This window comes from Pipra filicauda, unplaced genomic scaffold (assembly GCF_003945595.2).
Source record: "Pipra filicauda isolate LSUMZ 115617 unplaced genomic scaffold, ASM394559v2 scaffold668_size373222_pilon, whole genome shotgun sequence".
NCBI classification, from domain to species: Eukaryota; Metazoa; Chordata; class Aves; order Passeriformes; family Pipridae; genus Pipra; species Pipra filicauda.
The window spans coordinates 205050-226793 of record NW_024104829.1 but is presented as its reverse complement, the minus strand read 5'-3'; the positions used below and the strand labels follow the sequence as shown (position 1 = coordinate 226793).

Below are 21744 nucleotides of genomic sequence, written 5' to 3'. Positions count from 1 at the left end.
GGAATCACAGAACCACAGAATGGTTTGGGTTGGAAGGGACCTTAAAGCTCATCTCGTTCCAACCCCCTGCCATGGGCAGGGACACCTTCCACTAGCCCAGGTTGCTCCAAGCCCCGTCCAACCTGGCCTTGGACACTTCATAGGGCACCCAGAAGAGGTGGAAACATGGTGGGACATGTTTATATATTGGGAGTCACATCACTAACAGAGTCCAGGACGTGTCTGTTACTGAGCACACCCAAATTCTCGCTGGGCTCAGTTATCTCCAGATCATTACATCACTGGATTTGTTCACCTGCTGCATTTTTCCATCTTCTGTCTCAAGAACAACTTGAATTTGCACTGATGTTTGGCCATGAACAACAACCTAACCTTCAGTACAGCTCAAAATACGTCCCAGAGTGGCTTATGGCATCTCCCCGTGGACTGTGGTGCAGCCTGTGTTGTGTTCCTCTTTCCACCACAGCCAGGTTGCCAGAAAAATACCATTTAGAGGCTACAGACAGTGATGGTTCTTAAACATGCTGAGAACTTCAACCAGTCTCGGAGTCATTTACGAATGCTACAAAGATACTTAGTGTTTAATTACAAACTGAAATATAGTGAGCCTCTTTGTTTTTTTTTCCCCCATGTGGCTATTTCCATCTATGATCTGAGAGAAAAAAATATTTTTCCCCCAACTCCCCAAACAATTTTTGAAATTAACGTGAATTTTGGTTTCCTAGTAAGTCATGAAGATTTATTCTAAAAGGATTCCAAAGTTTCTGAGCACAGGCTTGACCTAACTTACTATGGCCTCCTTATTCTGGAAAATGTGACCAGTCTACCTCAGGGTAATTAAATGTTTCCACTTCTGTTTGCCTTCAGTTCCTGAAGAAACACTCAGCAGTAGCAGAGAAAAGAGAGTCAGATTAAGCAATTTTGACTGAATCTTGGGAAAAGTCCAGATTCGGTTTTCTTCAAGAGTGGGACAAAAGGTTCTTGTTTTGTCTGAGCAAGTTCCATGATTCTTAAGAATAACCCTGACTACTGAATTTTGCACTTAGTTTTTTAAGGAGGAAGTTAATGCTATAAAGAAAATACGATATTAACAAGAAACATAATTGATATTAATAAGTAATTTCAATAACATTTTTGCCATACAGTAATATAGCACTAATATTTAATGCTATATTAAATAATGTTTTGCTGATATAATAAATAATAATATAATTAATCAATAATAATATAATTAAATACTTTTTAATTACTTCTTACTGGGTTGCCATGAAGAAAGAGGAAACCAGTGGGTTGCCTTTCCAACAGGAAGCCCAGCTTTAAACAGGGAAGACTCCTGGATTAATGCTGCTGGCAGGGACATGCATCCCTTGAAAATGGAAATTGCCATGATCTGTAAATTATAGCTTCTCCTTTGTCCAGTTTTGACCAACACATCTTTAACTATGCCCAGCACCACATAGCATCCTTCAAGAGAAAGACATGGATAACCCAGAGGAAACAGAACTGGATTAATTTGTCCCAATTTGTGGGCTACTCCCAATTTGTGGAACAAGTCTCTGTGGATTCCTTGAACAGGCACAGCAACATGTCCTTCCCTTCCAAAATTCCCTTATATAAATACATATTTTAGTTTGTCTGTATATAATGTTGAAGAGCTATAAAGGATACACACACTTAATATGGCATCTGAATCATCTTCATATATTTCTAAATGGCTTCACTTATTTTTTAAGACATCCTGAGAGAATATCTCATGCATATATAGTGCAGATTTAGTTTGCTTATTTACAGTTTTCTAGATTATTTTGTCAGTAAAGCACCAGCACATTTATCTCAGTTATTTGCATCAGTAATTTGATTAAAGATAGTTGGGGGATGAAGAAATACGTTGCCTAAAATATCCTTGGGAATGTGGCTTTGTTACCAGAAATCTTTTGACATAGAGGAAGATAAAAAGAAGAGCTTATGGTTTAGAATCATTGGAGATAAATTGTGAAGAGTAAAAAATCAGCTTTGGAGGAAGGGGAAATATTAGCTGTAAGGCATTGCTATGGCAATAAGGAATCCGTGTGGAAGATTATGTGAGAAGAAGGGAAGGATAAGCAGGGATAAAGCTGTATCTGAGGAATAAAGTCATCTTTCTTTACATGTTTTTATGCTGCTCTTATTAAGAAAGTTTGTTGGGGAAAAAAAATTGAGCTTCACAAGCTAGACTGTGGATTTTTAGAAAGCAAGAAAGAGAGTCGTGGTGTTTGGTTTGGCACTGTCACTCATCATAGGACATGAAAAGGATATATGGGGCTAGTTCAGGAAGAAATTCAGGAGGAATTTCTTCATGGGAAGGGTTGTCAGGCCTTGGCAGGGGCTGCCCAGGGAGGTTTGGAGTGCCCATCCCTGGAGGTGTCCCAGGAAGGCCTGGCCGTGGTACTCAGTGCTCTGGGCTGGGGGACAAGGTGGGCATTGGGCACAGGGTGGACTTGATGATCTGGGAGCTCTTTTCCAACCTCAGTGATTCTGGGATTCTGTGAGAAGTGAAGTTACCTGCAGCCCTGCAGCTGCATGGCCCTGGTCCAGTATATTTTGGATTTGGAAGCAACAAGCAAATGGACACAAAGAGTGATTTTCTGAAAGCAACCTCCTTGTGGGTACTGACACACTGAGACACCAGATGAAACTGAAGCTATTTTCATTTTCTGGAAGATGGAATCACACTCATCCTCATTTTCTATTCTGATTATTCATAATTACTTCTCATCAAATGCTTCTCTTGGACAAAACTAGTGGGTACCTAATACCCAAACCGTTAAACAAAATGTACTCCTTCACTAGTGCATTTTGGTGCCCGAGGAGCTTCATGACTCACACAAGACCTTTTTTAAGGGTTCTTCCTGTAATTAGATCCCATTCATAATTCAAACCCACAGCTCCACGGCCCTGTTAATCTTCAAATCCGTTTGTTTTGGTTCAGGAAGCCTTTGAACAGGAAGGGCTGCATCCTGACATATTGTCATATCCAAGCATTAGCAGCTCTGGCATGTGAAAAGGTCATGCCATCAAGCATTAGCATTACAGAATTGCAATTACAGTAATTAATTTAAATAAGGATTTTTATTCTGCTGTGCAGCAGTAGCTGCAATCCAAGCAGGAGGCAAGACCGGGAAGGCCTCAAATCAGGTCCTCTGCCAATGTCATCTGATTAAAACAGGGACCCAGCAAGGTTCAGATGGAATGAGGGAGTTGTTCTGATGAGAAGAGGTGAGTGTTCATGCATAAAACCAAGGGGAGAGTGGCTATTGCAGGAGCTCAGAGAAAGAATTCTTTGCTGTGCTTTAAGGGAGAGGACAGATTCAGTCAGAAGAAGATTCATTCCGTGTGCTGCCCAGGGCTTTCCAGCCTCTCCCAAGAAGGGAAAGGGCCTGAACTGAAAGGCAGGTTTATGGGCTTTGATTCTTCCTAGTCACAGAAGCCCAGATGCTATTCCTTGGTGGACAAACCACGTGGGAAAGAAAGCACATGACACCAAAGACACTGTCCTGTTTCAAACACGCCGTGTTTCGAGGGGTTTGCAGTGAAACACTCTGAGCATGTTTTCTTCCTATTTCCAGAAGATTTTAATCCCAAAAGGTGAAAATACTTGGGGTTTAAGACTAGTCTTGCTAACAAGAGAGTACTTTTTTCAACATTAAAATTTAAGCCCTTTTTGAAAGAATGGTTAACGAAGTTGACAGAAATGTCCAAACTGTTCTGCAAATACCTTCTGAATACAGCAGAAACTGAAATCTAGCTTGGTTTATTGTCAGTTTAATTATACTTTGTCTTCAGTACAGTTTAGCTGTGCACTCAGCACATGCATGGACTGTAAGCTCTTTGGTGCAGAGCCTTTCTTTCAATTTTGTACAGCTCCTGGTTTAATTGAGCCCTCATTTCGTTGGATCATTACTGCCATACACACTTGTAAAACATAACTGTCAGCAAATAAAGCAATAGCTCCTCAGAAGGAATAAGACATTTTTATCAGTTCTTTATTCGCCCCATATCTGAATGCTTATTAATTACAGTACCTTTATGTGCTGGGAATATTGAATATTGAATTATGTTACAAGTCTTCCTGTGAGCAGCAAGCCAGGTTTCCTTTGGATTCACATCATCTTCTCTCTACAGCCCCGTTGTCCAGTTCCAGCTCCTCTCTGCTAAGCTCCCTTTGAGGCCCATCTTCAATCTTAAGAGAGTTTTTTTTACATGGGAATGAAATACTTACATTTATGTCCATCTGGCTGAATATGGACAGGCTGCACGAGGCACAGACTGAAGGGCCAACCCCGTGTTGTCAGACCTGTCAGCTCACTGAAGAACAACCTCTTTTTGTTGCTTTGTGTGTTTCCAGTTCCAGCTATGATCACCTCCTACCCAAACACCACCTTGGCAACACAAGGACAGAAGAAGGAGATGAGCTGCACAGCCCATGGAGAGAAACCCATCATAGTCCGCTGGGAGAAGGAAGATCGAATCATCAACCCCGAGATGTCCCGTTACCTTGTCTCCACCAAGGAAGTTGGGGATGAAGTGATCTCTACTCTGCAGGTAAGGAAAAAAAAAAAGTGACCCACAGCTCATCCAGATGTGTCAGAGTGTGCCTTGGTTTGGATTGGATACCTCTTCCCAACATCAGATCTGCCCGTGGTGCAGCCCTGGAGTGATGGAAGCAAGAGGGGGTAGAGGAAACCTCTGCATCCCACCTCTCCCAAAAAAATTAGCCTCCATCTTCCCAAACTCCAGAGGCAGCAGGAGAATGATCCAGGCTCAACCTGAGTGGCTCATGCCTTAGCCAGCACAGCTCAGGTTTGGGAACACTGCTGATAAGCACCCAGAGAATATCTGACCCCCAGTTCTGCTGTGTATCAGCTTTACCCTCACCCAAATCATTAAGCTGTTTTGAGATAAAAATCCTGTCTTTTCTTCCTCCCTTCCCCTCTGTGGGGCTTGTGAGACCACTTTAAAAAGTCAGGTTAGTCGTTGGATTCAAAGTGGTGTTTTACATGTGCCTTTGTGAAATCTAAAAGGTTTTTTTTAAAAAAGTCATTTAGATTTTCACTCAAAAATCTTGATTATCCATTCTCAGTCACATTTAAAAAATGTATTTGTCAGGCTCAAGGAACTATTTCTCTGACTCTCTGGTGATTGTCTAAATTCTACTGTAACTCTTAAAAAAGATCAGTTTATCAGCCAAAAACTGTGTTGGATAATATCCAGTAAAAATCTAGATTTGCTCTCTGTGAGGGGGCTTTGTCATTGATTTCTATGAGGAAAAATAAACTCTATGTGTGACTTTGTTCATATTAGTATTTTTTGTGTTACAAATAATATTTAATTATAGGATAGACCCCTAGGCCTCTTTGCCCTCATTCTTCTTATTGACTTTAATAAGACAATCCCTGGGTGCACAGCAATATTTCTATTTGCAAGCTTTGAGACCTGTTTGGAGAATTCTGCTGCTTAATTCAGTAGAAGCTGTTCTGGACACATGAAAGGCTATTTATTTCTAAGGACTCTGTGGTGGGGGCTGAGGGGGAAGAAGGCCCTAAATGTGTCAAACTGGGCACTGGAAATTTTTGGTTCCCCATCTTAAAGCTCAGCCACACGTGCACCTTAACACGGCTTGACAAGTTACCACATCTCAGATGATAACTCTCCAATTTCCTTACAGAGAGTGGGAAATTAATCCGTTTATTTTGACCAGTGGTGACTGAGAGCTGTGCTCATATTCCCTTGGTTTTGCTGAGGGATAAAGAGCACGTGGAGTTACCATGGCTCAGCCAATATGTGGCAACTTGTCAAGCAGCCACAAACACCATCATATATCTGGTTCCTTAATTCCCTGTATGAAATGGTGGAATACTCTTCATGTTGTCAGGAATAAATGCACTCATGTTTCTGAAATGGGTGTTGCTTAGGTGAATGCACAGAAAATGCTGTGAGAAAATTAATATCTGTTTTCAGGGCACAGTTTGAACTGTGTGCAGTAAATAGTGTGGAGCAGCACGCTGAACAACGAGAAGAAAATGGTATTTTGAACATCTGCTCCTTCAAAAAAAAAAGTCCTTTCCCTATTGTATGTCGAATGAAGCAGTGGTCCTGTAGAAAAATGTCATTATGATCATTTACATAAATATTATATAAAAATTTCCAAACCACAAATTGAAGAAAGACCACACAAAACTTTATTGTGAGGCACCGCGCTGAATGTACGGGGTTCACCAGTGCTTGAACCTCTGTTTCCTCCACACAGACTTCAGCCACCTGAGTTATTTTCAGAAATTGCTGGGAAAAAAAAAAAAAATTGGAGGCAGCAGGAGGCACCATTTTGCAGGGAAAATTTCAGCCAACAGTTAAATACCTGGCAAACTCACGAGTAACTGGAAAAAGGGAATCCTATGGAGAAGCTACGGGAAGAGGTGGTGCTCCAAGTCCTGCCTACACGTGTAGAGCTGATAAACTGCTTCCTCAGCCCAGGTGTTGCTGGGTTTGATAAGGCTCAGTATTTTGGATGCTTTACTGTGCACCTGCGTGTGTGTAACGTGCAGCATCTCTTCAGTCCTGTCAAGTAAAACAGTTTGTGCCGTTTTTCTCGCGCCACGCGGGGAAAAGCTGTTGGTTTTATTTTTCTCTGCTTTGCTGTTCAATCAATCCCTTCTTTTCAAACCACCCAATAGATTTTGCCAACCGTGCGTGAAGATTCTGGCTTCTTTTCCTGCCACGCCATCAATTCCTACGGGGAGGATCGTGGGATAATTCAGCTCACTGTGCAAGGTAGGAAGAGGACAACATAAGGAAAAAAACACAGCTTTTGTAGGACAGTGTGTGCCATCCTCAGAAATCTGCTGGGGGAGGGGGGCTCTGATTCCTAATTAAATGTATTCCTCGTTGTCACAGAAAGGAGGAGCCACATGAAGATGTTCAGTCTTTCATTTCCAAGCACCACAGATAAAATCAGAATAAAGGATGAGCTCAAGTCTGTACAAATTAATAAGAATTTTTCTTAAATACGCTCACTGACAATCTGCTAAATATTTAAAACTGTCTTCAGTAGGATGTGAGAGTTTTTTTGTGGGTTTTTTTTGAGGAGAGGAGGGAGAGGGTTGCATTTGTTCTTAAAGAACAAATGTGCTGCAAACCCAGGTCTGTAATAAAGCAAGAGTGTTCTCGCTTCATCTCTAGAGAAATGTTAAACCCACTGTGGAACTCCGAGCAAAATATTTCAGGTTTTATCAGTCAAAATAAATGGTGAGCAGTTTGCAGGATGTGAGCTCAAGGAACTGATGTTGCCTGGGGCTGGGGTTCCCCTCCTGCAGGGTTTCACTCCTGGAGAGGCCGAGGTGACGATATTTGGGATGCAGAGCACGGGCAGGACTGTTCCTGTGCCTGTTCCTGTGGCTGTGTGCCTTTGAGCATCCACACCGCTCATTCCTCGGACTTGCAAATTTCTTTCTCCCTCCTCTTGATTCCAAGTAGCAGCAGGTTCCAGCGAATGCCTGAGGCAGCCCTGTTGAAAAATTCAGGTGGAGTTTGGGGGCAGGTTCCCGGTTATGCCACTGCTCGTTTCAACTGCCACCACCATTTAGAGGGGCACTGGAATGGATCTAAATATTTTTTATTTAAAACCTTAACTCTAGAGGCAGCAAGAGTGATTTTATATTGTTATCAAATCATTCCCTTATCAAATTAAGACTTTGAAACACGCTCAAAGAGGTAGAAATTTTACTCCCCCTCTAATACTCAAAAAGAGTCTTAGAGAATTATTTCCTGGCTTTTAGGCATCAGGTTTGAGCACCACCATATTTAGCATTTTGGAGTTCAGTGTTCATATTTCTACCCTCACGTTTGGTGTAAAATCTGTAGAAGCAAAACATGGTGTTTGAGGCAAAACATCATTTCCAGCATGAAAGTCCAAGCTGGGAGTGTTCCTAAGGAAATGCAGCTCTGCGTTGCATGTGAGAAGGTTAAAGAGAAGACCGTATTCGAGATGACATCACTGACTCCTATTTGAAAAGTGACTTCTCCTCCCTCTCCTGAGTGCTTTCAGCAGGTGATTAACTGGATCAGGGCGATAATGAGTGACCTGAGAATTACCAGGAGCTGTGCCAGTGCCACGCTCGCTGTCGTGACTTTGTTAAGGGCTTTGTTCTCACCACAATTCGTGTGTGTTTGCCCAGAACCCCCCGACCCTCCCGAGATAGAAATTCGAGAGGTGAGAGCCCGCAGCATCGCCCTCAGGTGGACCATGGGATTCGACGGGAACAGCCCCATCACCGGCTACGACATCGAGTGCAAGAACAAGTCTGGTAAGAAACAACCTCCCTCCGAAGTAATTCCCGCTGCTAAGTCATTCATCACCCGGTTTGCGTCGTAACAGATAATTCATAAATTGGAACTGCCTGATGGAAATTTTTATCACGGTTTATTTAATCTTCCCCGGGAAGATTTATCTTCATTTGTTGTCCTTTTTTATTTTTTTTTTTTTTTTTTTAGGTAACAACATTAAGTTCAGCAATTGCTGCTTTTCCCTTTTACCAGGAAAACCTGCATGTAAAGGGAAACAAATTTTGATGTAAAACAAGCCTGTCTAGGTGACAGCTGATATGATGGTTTTTTGCTGGCTGATTGTTGGCCCCTGGTCTTGGATTTTATCTCTTTATTTCTTTTAATTTTACATTTTTCTCTGTAGGAAAAAATACCTGCCTTCACAAATTGTCTTCTCCTGTAGGGTTGATTTTTAGGAGTTATTTTCTATTGTTATGTGAGTCTGTGGCATCTTCCCTGGAAGATTAGCTGTGAAAAAGGGTAGTTATGAGAATTTTTAGACAAAGAAAGTTGTGTGGTAGTTTGCTGAACACTGAAGTCAGAAAACTATTCCTGTACATATTAAACCCCCAAAATATTCATTGACTCTTGAAATCTGAAAACACTCCAAGTGTGTTTGAACTGGGTTCATGACTGAAGATCACACCTCTAATTAAGCACATTGTTAAAACACCATCCCTGAGTCATCATTTGAGAAGGGACTAGAAAGGAAATTGCAGTGGAAAAATATTGTCATATTTCATGTAGGATTAAAAAGACACTGAGAAATTACACTGTACTGTTTCATGTTGGAGTTTGTTGCACCGAATGTAAGGGAACATAATCCATTAATAGGAATACTCTATGTGTGCTTATCAGTGACATATTCTGTTTATCAAAGCAGCCTCTAGTACATTTATAGACTTCTGCCTTTAGTTCTGAGAAATAAAAATGAATTCGTCCATAAAATTCTAAAATTCACATGTATTTCTTTTTAATTACTCTACTACCCATCCTTAATATTCTTCATTTATCTACACTGGATTTTTTTTTTTTTGTGCTTTATATGGCAAAAATGTTGTGATGTTTTCATTACTAGATAAAATATTTTCCAGAGTGTTAAATCACCAGTCACCATTTTTGCACTGGCTTTGTAAATGGCATTGATAACATTCAGGTGAGAAAGGCACCTGAAAGATTAGAAGAGACAATTCTCCACTGAGGCTGTGGTCAGGAATTGCAGCTTTGGACTTGTAGACTAGGCAAGGATGCCTTCAAGGGACATTTATACCTAAAAGTTGCTGGGCTTTGTTTTCTTTTTGATTATTTTCCTTTCTTTCCAACCACCCACCTGCTCCAGAAAAGTATTTGAAAGCCATTCCTGCCTGATAGGCTCCTTTCTCACCCTAAAAAAATCACTCATGTAACTCAGCATAATCCCATTTTGGAAAACTGAGCTGCTTTCCTTTGGTTGAAGAGGTGGTGGGAAGGGACTCCAGAGCTCTAAAACACCTTTCTTACATTTATTTCCATGTTTTCAAGTGAAAATGCAGAATGCAGGCAAAGATTAGGTGGTAATCACCAGGAACTTGCACTGCAAAATGATGTCTCTCTAATGTGGGGTGATAAATCAGTAGCAAGACAGCAAATGAAGCATCATCAGGTTGGAAATATCAAGACATAACATGCTGATAAAGGTGAAAAAAAATAAAGAAAGGAAAAGAAGTGGGTGGCAGAATTGGTGTTGAAGAAAATATTTCTTTACCTATATATGAAGGCAAATCCTGGAGGTCGTGTCCTAAAAAGAGCAGATTATCTTCTTCTCACTGCAAACAACTGAAATGTCATGTTTTAGAATCTGAGGCTGAATGTTTGGAGAAACAGGATCAGGTTTTTGGATTCTTGCACATGATTTTTGTCATTAGTTAAATCATCAAGAAGATGAAACACCTAAAGAACTTGCAAAGGGTAGTTGGGAGGAGGGGGGACTTAGAACAAAGAGGAGGAATTAAGGAAACTTCTCACAGTGTCCAGTTATTAAAGGGATGGAAGAAAACTTAGGTTATGCATTCACAATCCATATGTTAAACTCGAGGAACATCCTGCCAACACCAAAGTAAATCTGGAAACTGCACAGTTGTGTTTAGTGGGAATTTTCCACCTATGCTGCCCTACCCTGAGGACCCAGGAATGAGTTTACATCAGGATGCATCATCTAGGCTTCTCAAAAAGGAAAAAAAGGAAGAATTTTCAGTTTCAGAGAATGTGCAGGTGACCACAAAGCATGCATGGGCTTCACTAAATGGTGCTGCCCTCCTGTATCCCATCCTAGAATTTAGGTTGGAAAAGACATTTAGGATTGTTAAATCCTGTTGACTCAGAACTGCTGATATCTTCCCCATCAGACTGAAAGAAAGTCACATTATGTACCCTCTAAAAGGAGCAGGGAGTTGCCTGTCACACGGGTAAGTGGCACCTGTAGGGTCCAGTTGCAGTGCAGGAGCACTGTGGATATCAGGAGTTCAGGATGTTTTGGGACTTAGAGAAAACACCTGTCTGTACAGAAACCTGGCCCTTCATGGACACCAGTCCCGTATAGCCACCAGACCTTTCCATGGGAGGCGTAGGAAGAGGTCTGAGCGCAGGAACGGGTGTGTGGGTCCTTTGTGCCCCTCTCTCCTCATCCTTTTTAGTTTTTTTTTATTTCAGTCGGGAAATCTCAGCCGCAAACCGAGCATCAGCTCCGCTTAATTGCGCTTTTTTTTTATGCTCGGAGTGACCTGGGCATTCCCTTGGCAGAGCTGGGGGTTCCTCCCAAAACCGACCCCGGGGGTTCCCCCAAAACCCGCCCGAGGCCCGCGGGGCTGCAGTACCGGCAGTGGCCACCGGGTGGCAGCCCCGGCTCAAAATTCCCATTCCCAAAATTCCCCAAATCCGCCCGGAAGAGCCCAAAGCTCCGTCCTCCCTTTTAGGGACGGGCGGAAAGCTGGTGGTTTTCATTTTTTATAGATTGTTCTGTAAGAACTTCTGGAAAGTTTTGTATTACACTAAGAAAAGCCTGGGCGTAACGTTTTATGAATGGAATAAAACATAAATTAAAAACTTCACTCCTTCTTTCCTTTCTTCCTTCCTTTTTTTTTTTTTTGTTCTTTTTTTTGTTGTGGTTGGTGGGTTGGGGTTTTTTTAGGGGTTTTTTGTTTGTTTGTTTCTAGGGTTTTTTTGTTTGTTTGTTTTCTTGTTTTTTTTTTTTTTTTTTTTGTTTGGTTGGTTTGGTTTTTGGTTTTTTTTTTTGTTTGGTTTTTTTGGGGAGTTTTTTGTTTGGGTTTTTTTGTTTGTTTGGGGTTTTTGTGGGGTTTTTGTTTGTTTTGGTTTTGGGGGGTTTGGGGTTTTTTTGTTTGGTTTGGTTTTGGGGGTTTTGGGTGGTTTTTTTTTTGTTTTGTTTTAGTTTTTACTTTTTTTTTTTTTCCTTTTTTTTGTTTTTTGGTTTGGTTTGGTTTTGGGGGGTTTTTTGTGGGTTTTTTTGTTTGTTTCTTTGTGGTTTTTTGTTTGTTTTGGTTTGGAGGGGCTTTTTTTGCTTTGTTTTATTTTGGTTATTTCTTCTTTTTTTCTTGTTTGTTTTTGGTTTTGGGGGTTTTTTTCCTTGCTTGTTTGTTTTTGTTTGGGTTTTTTTGTGGATGTTTTTGTTTGGGTTTTTTTGTTTTATTTTTGTTTGGGGTTTTTTTTTATAGCATTGCTACTTGTTTTCTGTGCTTTGTTAGTCTTTCTGCACACTTAGATTTTAAAGTACTCTGCAACATGAATGAAAACCAGTATAGCCAAAATAGTCAATCTTAACACCTCATTTACTTACCACGTGGACAGGAACAAATATTTTTAGGATTTGCCAGAAGAAAACAAAATTAACTTTTTCCCCCTTTTTTTTCTTCCTAACACTAACATTTTTTAATTTCCTCTTTTTTCTCATTAACATAATTTTTTAAAAACTAACCTTTTTTTTTTCCCCTTTTTTTCTTATTAACACTTAAATTTTTTAAAATTGGAGAGAATTCTTTTTCTCTCTGGACTGGCTCGTTTCAAAAGGATTGCTGTTGTTTATTTTACCCTTCAAAAAGGGGTTATATGTATGAAAATAAGCTCCTGAAGTCCAGGAATTAGCCATAAATAAACACTGGAAACCTGTGTTTAGAAGTACAGGAGACTGAGTTTTCATCTCTCTTTCTCCATAGTGTGTCATTATTAAATCTACTAAGAATCACCAGAAATTTTCAAATCTGTTTCTTTGATTTCAGTAGCTAATTTATGTACTAGAGGCCTATCAGGGGTCAGTATTTTAAACAACCAAGTGAAAGCCACAGCAATCTGATAATATACAAACCACATTAAAAGAAATTCTCATCATCCTCAAGGGAAATTTAACACAATCTCCGTACCAAGGAGTTCTTTTTTTTTTTTTTTAAAATTTTTTTTTTTTTTAAATTCCTTTCCTTTTGGAGTTTTAAAGACAGGAGTTTGCTTCTGTGCTTGTATAAAATTTAACTCAGTGGAGTGGAACTGCTGGTTAAAATTCTGTGAAGTTTAAGAAATTCTGTAAAGTTGGAGCAAACTGAGAGCAAGTTGTAGAAGCGCTGCCTGCAGATAATTCCTTTAGAGCTTCTGAAAGTATCCCACAGAGAAATCTGTGACAAACTCAAGGTAAAATATATTCAAATTATTTTAGCTATCACTTAAATGTCTGATTCCTGAATGTTTTCTGTTTAAATGAAGCCACATGGGTGAGCAAACAGGCCCTTTAACCAGCCAGCGTGCAGGTGACGTGTCATTGTGACAACTTGTACATCTTTTTAGCGAAAGAATTTACATGGTTTGTGCAAATATTTTGTATCTGGGATGAGCTTTCTATTTTTAAACTAGTCTTTCTCACCTGCTGACCTTCCTGCAGTCCTGCCTACAGTGACCCAGAGTGTAAAACACTCCCAGGAGCCTGCAGTGACATCCCCACAGGATGCTGCAGAGGTTAAAGGGGGAACATTGCCTGCAGTAAGGAAGAAATGAAGGATGGCAACACACAAAAGACATCAAGATGCTTTAAACTGATACATTGTCTGGGTTTTTTTCAGCTATTCAGTGCTGGGATGAAAACAGGGGTTGCTGTGTTTAGCCAATTTCCATCCTTTTTCCTGTTACATGTCTGGATAATTTATTAAAAACGTAACAGGCAGGTGAATAGTAAGCACAAATAATAACAATGTGCTCCTCCTTTAGCAGGTGTACAGAGACAATTTAGAGGGTTCTACATTCTCTTGCACCCTAAAATGAGTCAGGGAAATGGCACCAGTCCTGGAGGGTGATGAACCCCGTGTCTAAGTACTCCAAGCTCGTAATCACTGTTTGCTCCTGGTGTTTGGGATCAAACCTTCTGACTGACCCCTGCTAGTTTAAGGACCCTCCATTAAAATCATGGAATCACTAAGGTTGGAAAAGACCTCCAAGATCATCGAGTGCACCCTGTGCCCCATCCCCACCTTGTCCCCCAGCCCAGAGCACTGAGTGCCACGGCCAGTCCTTCTTTGGACACCTCCAGGGATGGGGACTCCAAACCTCCCTGGGCAGCCTCTTCCAATGACTGACCACCCTTTCAATGAAGAAATTCTTCCTCGTGTCCAATTTGACCCTCCCCTGGCACAGCTTGAGGCCATTTTCTCTCACCATGTCCCTTGTTCTCTGGGAGCAGAGCCCGACCCACCCCTGGATCCCCCCTCTTGTCAGGGAGTTGTAGAGAGCAAAAAAGGTCACCACCCATTGCTGTTTATTAACCCCCCCTCTTTGGAGCACAATCAACTTTCTCCCTGAGTGAGGATCGCTTTGGAAGGGTCTTTTTCACAGTTATTCCAGTGTAGCAAAGGTAAAAAAGGCAGTATGTACACACTCACAAAACCAGGGAATCCCCTCTCACCACCTCCTCAAAGAGTAGCTATTTCCTTGGATTTTCTGATGACCCCAGAGCTGAGTCACAGCACTCCACTTGGAGCAGTCAGGAGTGCTGTCTAGGAAGGTGATCCCTGGATTTGCCTGTAGCACCAGGAGGCATTTTCTGGGCTAATCAGCAACCCTGCTTTGTGAGATGCTTTAACTGCGTGCTCGTGTCAGCCACGTTAACATCATTTATTTGTGTTTTTCCAATATTTCTTACTGATTTCTCACGAATTTCTTGCTAAACAGACTCCTGGGATTCCGTTCAGAGAACCAAAGACGTTTCCCCTCAGCTGAACCAGGCCACCATCATCGACCTGCACCCTTCCTCCACCTACAACATCCGCATGTACGCCAAGAACCGCATCGGCAAGAGCGAGGCCAGCAACGAGCTCACCATCACCACGGATGAAGCAGGTGTGCCCTGGCTTTGTGGCATCCAAAATGTGCTGGGAATTCTCCCTCTTTGATGTGAGGAATCTTTACAATGCATGCTGCAGCTGCACCGAAGGCAACACTGAGTCGTTCCGTCGCGACTTTTGCAACTTCGTCGTGCAGGGCTGTGATTAAAGCAGTTCAGTGGCATCTAGTGGTCAAAGGAGACATTGTGCTCCAGATTTTCAGCCTGTGGTTCTGGAAATAACACACCTGTGTCTACAGTGTGGCAGCTCAAGCAGCAACATCCTATTTTTAGTGGTGGTTCCCGCCCCTGTGGGTGTTGTGGCTTTCCTTGGATGCTCAGATGTGAATAGAGGGAATTAATTTAAGTTACCCCCATTTCAGAACGTTGGTCCACGTGAATCAAATCTTCCTGAATATTCCATCACTCAACCCACCCACCATTTAGTCTTCTGATCTCTGTACTTGAGTCATTTGGCTGTCATTAGTTACTGTCATCCCCCTGTTCTTTGCTGCCATGTATCATTAGGTTGGAAAAGACCTCCAAGACCATCAAATCCAACTGTTTATTTTACCTTTAACCTTTTACTCTTCTACATCATTACAGGGTTCTGTCCCAGGAGGACTATGGGGGCATTTTTACTCTGTTTCAGCAATTAGAAAAGAAAATGTTGCATGGCCATAAATAGCAGGCACACACTGCAATTATGTACAGTGTACAAAGGTGCTGAAAGTAACCCAAGTAGCTTCAACATCCTTAGAAATCGGATGGAATTACTCTGAAAAGTCTTGGTCACCAGGGAAATTGCTCATTCATATTTGAAAGCATCACTTTTGTCTTGCCAATTTTATTTTTCCTGTTATCTTATGCCAAGATAACAGGAAATAAATCCCCAAAGATACTTCCTTCTTTGGGGATTTAGAGAGGACAATTGTAGTGCAAGTAGCTGGGGTGGTGAAAACTCTCCTGCTTGTTGAAGATTCGTGTTGGTCTTGGATTTGAACACTTGGTGACTGATTTTCAGTTCAGCTCACGTGAATACAGCTGTGTAATTCCCACTCCTTTTCTCCGTGGGTGAATTTACTGCAGTGAAACTCTACCTTTTGTCAGGAGAACGTGGTTTTGGTTCTGAGGGGCTTTCTGAGTAAGAACAGGACACAAGGGCTCAGTGTAAAGCTGGAGACGTGAGCTTCATTTCTTTTTTCACCCTAGTGGAAGGAAACCCTTCAGTGAGCAGCTTTACTCATGGTGAAGAGTTTGTTTGCAGAATATTTATCATTTGATCAGGGTTTTTCCTCTTCCTTTGTTCAAGGAAAATAGGGAAATCACTGGAGAAAACAGACTATCCTTCTCCCAGCCAGCATCATCTGTAGCCCCAAAGTGCCCATCCTCCCTTGTGCATATACATCAAAGTGCAGGGGTGGGTCTTGGATCTACTCTCTCATGCTCATTCACCCATGCTTATAATATTTTTTACTTGCCAAGTTTTTCCTCACTGATAATTAAGTTGTCAGGATCAGCAGTTGGCCTTGAAATAAAAAAAAAAACAGCTTCCCCTTGAACAGGGTGGAACCTTAACATCACATTTTGCTCAGTTCTTTGTAACCAAGTTTCAGAATAAATGATCCTTTTGTTGCTGTCTTTTAAGGAGCCTCTGTTGGGAGGAAAAGACCAGCAGTGTGGAACTGTATTCAAAAGTCACTGATCTACCTAGGGAAGAGTTGGGAGAGAGGAGGTCAGGCTTAGGCAGGGTATGTGATGTTTGCCTCCTGGGTTTTTATTTCAGGTGATGTGCAACGTGTGAGAACATCATTTTTTGATCACTGTTGACTTCTCTTCTCTGCCTTTACAGCAGGAAATTGAGAACAGCCTGGGAGCAGAGAATGAGAGACAAAGTAATGAGAAGGGAACAAAATAGAGGTCCAAGAAAGACAATATAAAAACTAAACAATTCCAACCATGCTGTTGGTAAAGGGCCCAGATTGCATGTCACATATTGCAATGACCTGATTAGAAAGAAAACTATAAATGGTCTCTGTGGAAAAAAGATATTTAAGAATGGCATGGTATCAAAGCTTGCAGAACACGTCTTTTCTTCCATACAGCCCAAATTAGCTCACATGTTGGAAAATAGATGCAAATACACACTTGCACTAACACTTGTCAGAGAAAAAGAAGCACTATGGACATTGCCTAATATAAAAATCAATAGAGGAAACTGGGATATCTGGGTTTTCTTTATGTCCTTGCCACAAACTCTGTGTGACATTAAGTATGTAAAACAAATGACTTCCTATTAAATATTTCACCATGGAATGCTGGGAGCAGTTAACTGTTCAGGTCTGTTAAAATTTTTGGGGTCTTTCAAGGCAAAATCAAGATTTTAGGGGGCACATTTTATACCCCATTTTCAGGATCAAATGCTTTGCTCAAATTCCACTGCATTATAATGTACCCTGGAGAAATGGCATTCACTTTTGTCAACAGGGGGACAGAATCAAGGTCAGGCTTCAAAAAATTCACAGAGGTCTCATTTTTACCAGTGGACTTTTTGCTCTTCTCCTTCCTTTATATTAATGCAAGAGGAATGGAAATAAAGTTCTTTCAAGCTTTGGAAATTTCCCATATGAAGGACAGTCAGGAATGGCAGAGAATAGGGCATATTTAATAAATTAAACATATTATAGGCTGTATTCTTTGCCTCTCTGCTTTCATCAGTTAAAGCCAAATGTTCTGGTTCCTTTCAGCACAGCTGTCATTTACTGCTGCTCCACCTCTAACAGCCCCATCTCACCCTTTTTATTGCTTTACTTCCTTTGTCATGCTATTAAAAGTTAATTTAATACCTTTTACTGAGGCCATATTCTGCATCAAGGGAACCCTCCGCAGCAGCTCGAGCTGACTCCATCCCTTTCCTCAGATCTCCCTTTTCCAATGATTTACCTCGCTGAGCAAGCAATTTACTTCACATCTCCCTGTTCAATCCCAGCTGATTCCTGATCTGCTTTGTAGCTGCCCAGATGACAAGTAGGTTCCCCCCAGACTGAGGGCCTCCTTTTTTCACTCACCTCTAAAGCGTTGTGCACACTTCTGGCAAAGTGCTGAGAGCAAACAAAACTTCTCCTGACTCAGGGGTTTTTTTCCCATTTCTCAGTTATTTTCTGTCCGACTTCCTGGCTGGAATACTTACCCTGAGGAGGGGGTAAAGTGTGCAGGGGTTTGTGTATAAAATATTTGATATTAGACTGAGTGTGCTCATTCTCTAGGATCCCACTGGAAAGTTTGCAACATGGTGAAGGCTGGATTAGGAGCTCCTGTCTCACCTGCTTTACATGGGTTCTGCTGCTTTTTTATCACCCACAGGCTTCTGACTGCTGAAAATAAGTCTCCACCATTTACAGTGCAGAAACAGCACCGTGAGAGTATCTCTAAAAAAGAAAAGCCACTATTACTCACTCCTATTTTATTTAGCAGCTTGCTGTGTTTCAGCATGTGCTGTGTTTCCCTGTTGTCCAGGGTGACACCTGAATGTGGAAGATACCAGGCCCTGCTTTTGTTGGATGAAGTTTCCATGTGGCATTGGCTCAGTCCAAATCTCTCTGACACTGAGTGTTAAGACGGTGACATGACATGTGAAGTGCTGGATTCTGGGGGCTGCAGGGGCCAGTTTTGATGCATCTCTCTTCTGTCTTCCCAGCTCCTGATGGTCCCCCTCAGGATGTCCAACTGGAGCCTATATCGTCACAAAGCATCCGAGTCACCTGGAAGGTAAATGCTCACACATCCAGGAATGTGGGATCTGACAGGATTTGGGTGGATTCAAAGAGGTCCCATCGAGGGGAGTATTATAACAACTGTGCCTCAGTTATTTTATTTGGGAGAGTCGTTGCAGATACCTTTGCCAACAAAAGCAGCGTGGGCTGATTGAGGGAGAGGATTCTGCCCCCTCAGGTGAGATCCCACCTGCAGAGCTGCTCCAGCCCTGGGGAACAGCCCAGCAAGGACATGGAGCTGCTGAGAGAGAGTCCAGAGCAGGCACCAAGAGGATCCCAGGGCTGGAGCAGCTCTGCTGGGAGGAAAGGCTGGGAGAGCTGGGATTGTTCAGCCTGGAGAAGAGAAGCTTTGGGGTGACCTGATTGTGGCCTTCAAGGGCCTGAAGGAGCTCGAGTAAAGATGGAGAGAGACTATTTGCAAGGGCCTGGAGGGACAGGACAAGGGGGAATGTTTTTAAACTGATAAGAGAGTAGGTTTAGATTAGATATTGGGAAGAAATTCTTGGCTATGAGAGTGGTGAGGCCCTGGCACAGGTTGCCCAGAGAAACTGTGGCTTCCCCGTCCCTGGAAGTGTCCAAGGCCAGGTTGGATGGGGCTTGGAGCAACCTGGTCTAGTGGAAAGTGTCCCTGCCCATGGCAGGGGGTTGGAACTGGATGATGTTTAATGTCCCTTTCAACCCAAACCCTTCTCTGAATCTGATTGGCCACTGAGTTATGGATCATGCAAAGAAAGAACCTTAAGTTTTTTCTACCTCCAGAACAGGAGCAGCAGCCATTTGACTGTATTGAAGACAAAAACATTTCCTGCTTTCTGCTCATTTCACAGATAAGGCCACGTGCTTGGAAAATGAGCACTCACAGAATTTCACTGTGGTTTTGGGCAAAATTTCCCTGAACCATTGGAACCAACAGGACTTTTTTTCCCATTGCATTGGACTTTGGGATAGATCCTTACTACAAAGAGAGAGAGCAGTGTAGTGTCTCAATACAGTCCATGGGAATTAATGAACAAAAGAAAATTATTTAAAAATGTCATGTGACTCAGTTTTTCTATATTTTTCCCAATGTTTTGACAATGGTAGAATATTTTAAAGGGGTTGGTGTGATACCAGAGGTACTTGATATTTAAAACCATGTTTGGGTTTGGTGTAATACCAAAGGTACTTGGTTTTTAAAACCATGTTTTAAATGGGCTTGTGGTATATATACTGCTTATATAAATCACTATGTATATGTCTTATATATATACAGTGGATAGAATAAAGCTTTCTAATTACAGCAGTGTAACCTCAATATAAATGACAGTTTCCAAATTGTATTGATAATCTCACATATTTGCAATTCTGAAATATATATTATTAAGTGCTGGAGTGGGATGGTGGCACGATAGTTATTAATTTCTGTAGTGATGTTAATTACTGCAGCAAATGTGGATGATGTATCTTTTGTCCCATTATATGGACCATGCAGGAAGACAGAATAGTAGTAATGAGCTGCTTCTCTTTAACCATACAAATAACTATGGGTGGCTGGTTATTTATTGTATAATATTGTCTATATTGTAGTTTTAAGGGGTTTCTGAAAAGGCAGGAACTCTTCTGCGCAGGTTACAAATGCAATGCTGATTCTTGGGGCTTGTCCCCATTTTAAATTTATGTGAGTGTTGCTTTTCATCAAATGGTTTCCTAAAACAGAAAGGTGTGTGTTCAATAGTCACAGGCTTACCTGGTGCTTGAAGTGAAGCACAACAATGTACTTCCAAAAATCATACATCAAGCATGGATTTAAATCCAACACACAGCAAAGGAAGTGGCTGTTGAAGCCAAGCAAGAGTGTACAGTGGTTCTCAGCAGCTGAAATAAATTCTTAATTATTTTTTTAAAATCATTTAAGAATTATGACTGATATCTGATCTAGGTAACTAAACCTCCAAGCTTCTATGCATGAACCAGTTTTTATGGATTTATGGGTAGGCACATTGAAAGGTTTGGCTTGCCTTTCATAAAGCTCATTTTGGGGGATATTTTGAAAAGCAGCAAGAGAAGACAGGCACCATCGGTTCACTGCTGGAGTTTATAGCTGTTATTTGTGATTCTGAAGGTTTGCCATTAAATTTTATAGATGCAGGTGTGAACAGGCAGCTACAGGACAAACCAAATTCCCACACCTACATTTCAATAACACTGTCTAAAATATAGTTCAGTTTGTACTTCCAGGACATTTCAAGTACAACTTATTGTCCTGATCTCTGGTTATTGACTGATATTGATGCATATCAAATGAGCAGCTGGAGATGTGCTCTCAAGATCATGTTTGGAATTTAATTTGTGAGTTCTTGGCAAGTAATGATCAGTATCTAATATAACAAGACAATCACAGAAACAAGCTGTGTATTGAATATTTACTCCATTACCCTGGCAAGTCTCGTGAGCTGAAGGGAGAGATGGATTTTCACAATTGGTGTGAGCTACCTGTGACCTTGAAAATGCCTGCTTGTACCCCTGCAGCAAATATCCAGATCAGGAAAGGTGGGTCCATGCTCCCAGAACTGTGCACCACCACATGAACCTGGTGCCAGTGATGGTGCAGATGCTGGAGCTTGCTGTGGATTGTGCTGCCAGACTGCAACACGCATCCTCCAGGCTCCTGTGAACCTCCAAGATATTATTCCTGTAGACCCAGCATCTGTTAAATCTGTTAAATCTCTTGATTTATTGACCAGCAGTATCTGACATGGTCAAGCAGCACCAGAGCCACTGTAGCAGTGTCCTTCATCCCAGGGCTGGGAATGTGCTCCTGGCTCTAGGCAGAGGCACCCTATGGCCCCATGAGGTGCTGTGTTTTCCAAGCAGTAGAAAATCTGGGGATTTGCCTGTTAAAGGTTGGACAGCCTTGGTTTGCAGCCCTTGCTTTACCTGCTCAGCTGATGGCTGCCAAGGTTCTCTGGGCTGTGGACATGGTTGAAATTGTTTTCTTGACCTCAAAGCTCCTTTGCAGCCAAAGGTGAAGTCACAGAGTTAGAGCTTGTGTACTCCTGCCTTTACTAGAAGAGTGATTCCTTGAATGATGATTTGTAAGCTGGCTAAAAAGGGCCTTCAATTAAGAAGTCCCAAATGAGGAGTGAGCCATTTACTTCCCCTGATATATTGCAGTTTTCTTCTGGCCAGAGCAGTTTTAGTCCATTACTCAAAAAACTACTTTAAGAGGGTCCCCAGACATACTGTAGTCTGGTCCCATGGTGAATCCTAACTTTTGGGTAGGTC

General features: G+C 41.7%; 1 protein-coding gene across 2 annotated transcripts in view; it reads left to right on the top strand.

Moving 5' to 3' along the window:
- The window catches only part of DSCAM (DS cell adhesion molecule), a 183049-nt gene that overhangs the window by 73973 nt on the left and 87332 nt on the right, over positions 1-21744 (top strand). For both annotated transcript variants that reach the window (XM_039388586.1, XM_039388588.1), the window contains 5 exons: positions 4385-4581; positions 6711-6807; positions 8211-8339; positions 14557-14724; positions 18405-18475. In XM_039388586.1, the coding sequence (XP_039244520.1) occupies positions 4385-4581; positions 6711-6807; positions 8211-8339; positions 14557-14724; positions 18405-18475 (662 nt within the window). The remainder of the gene's footprint in view (positions 1-4384; positions 4582-6710; positions 6808-8210; positions 8340-14556; positions 14725-18404; positions 18476-21744) is intronic.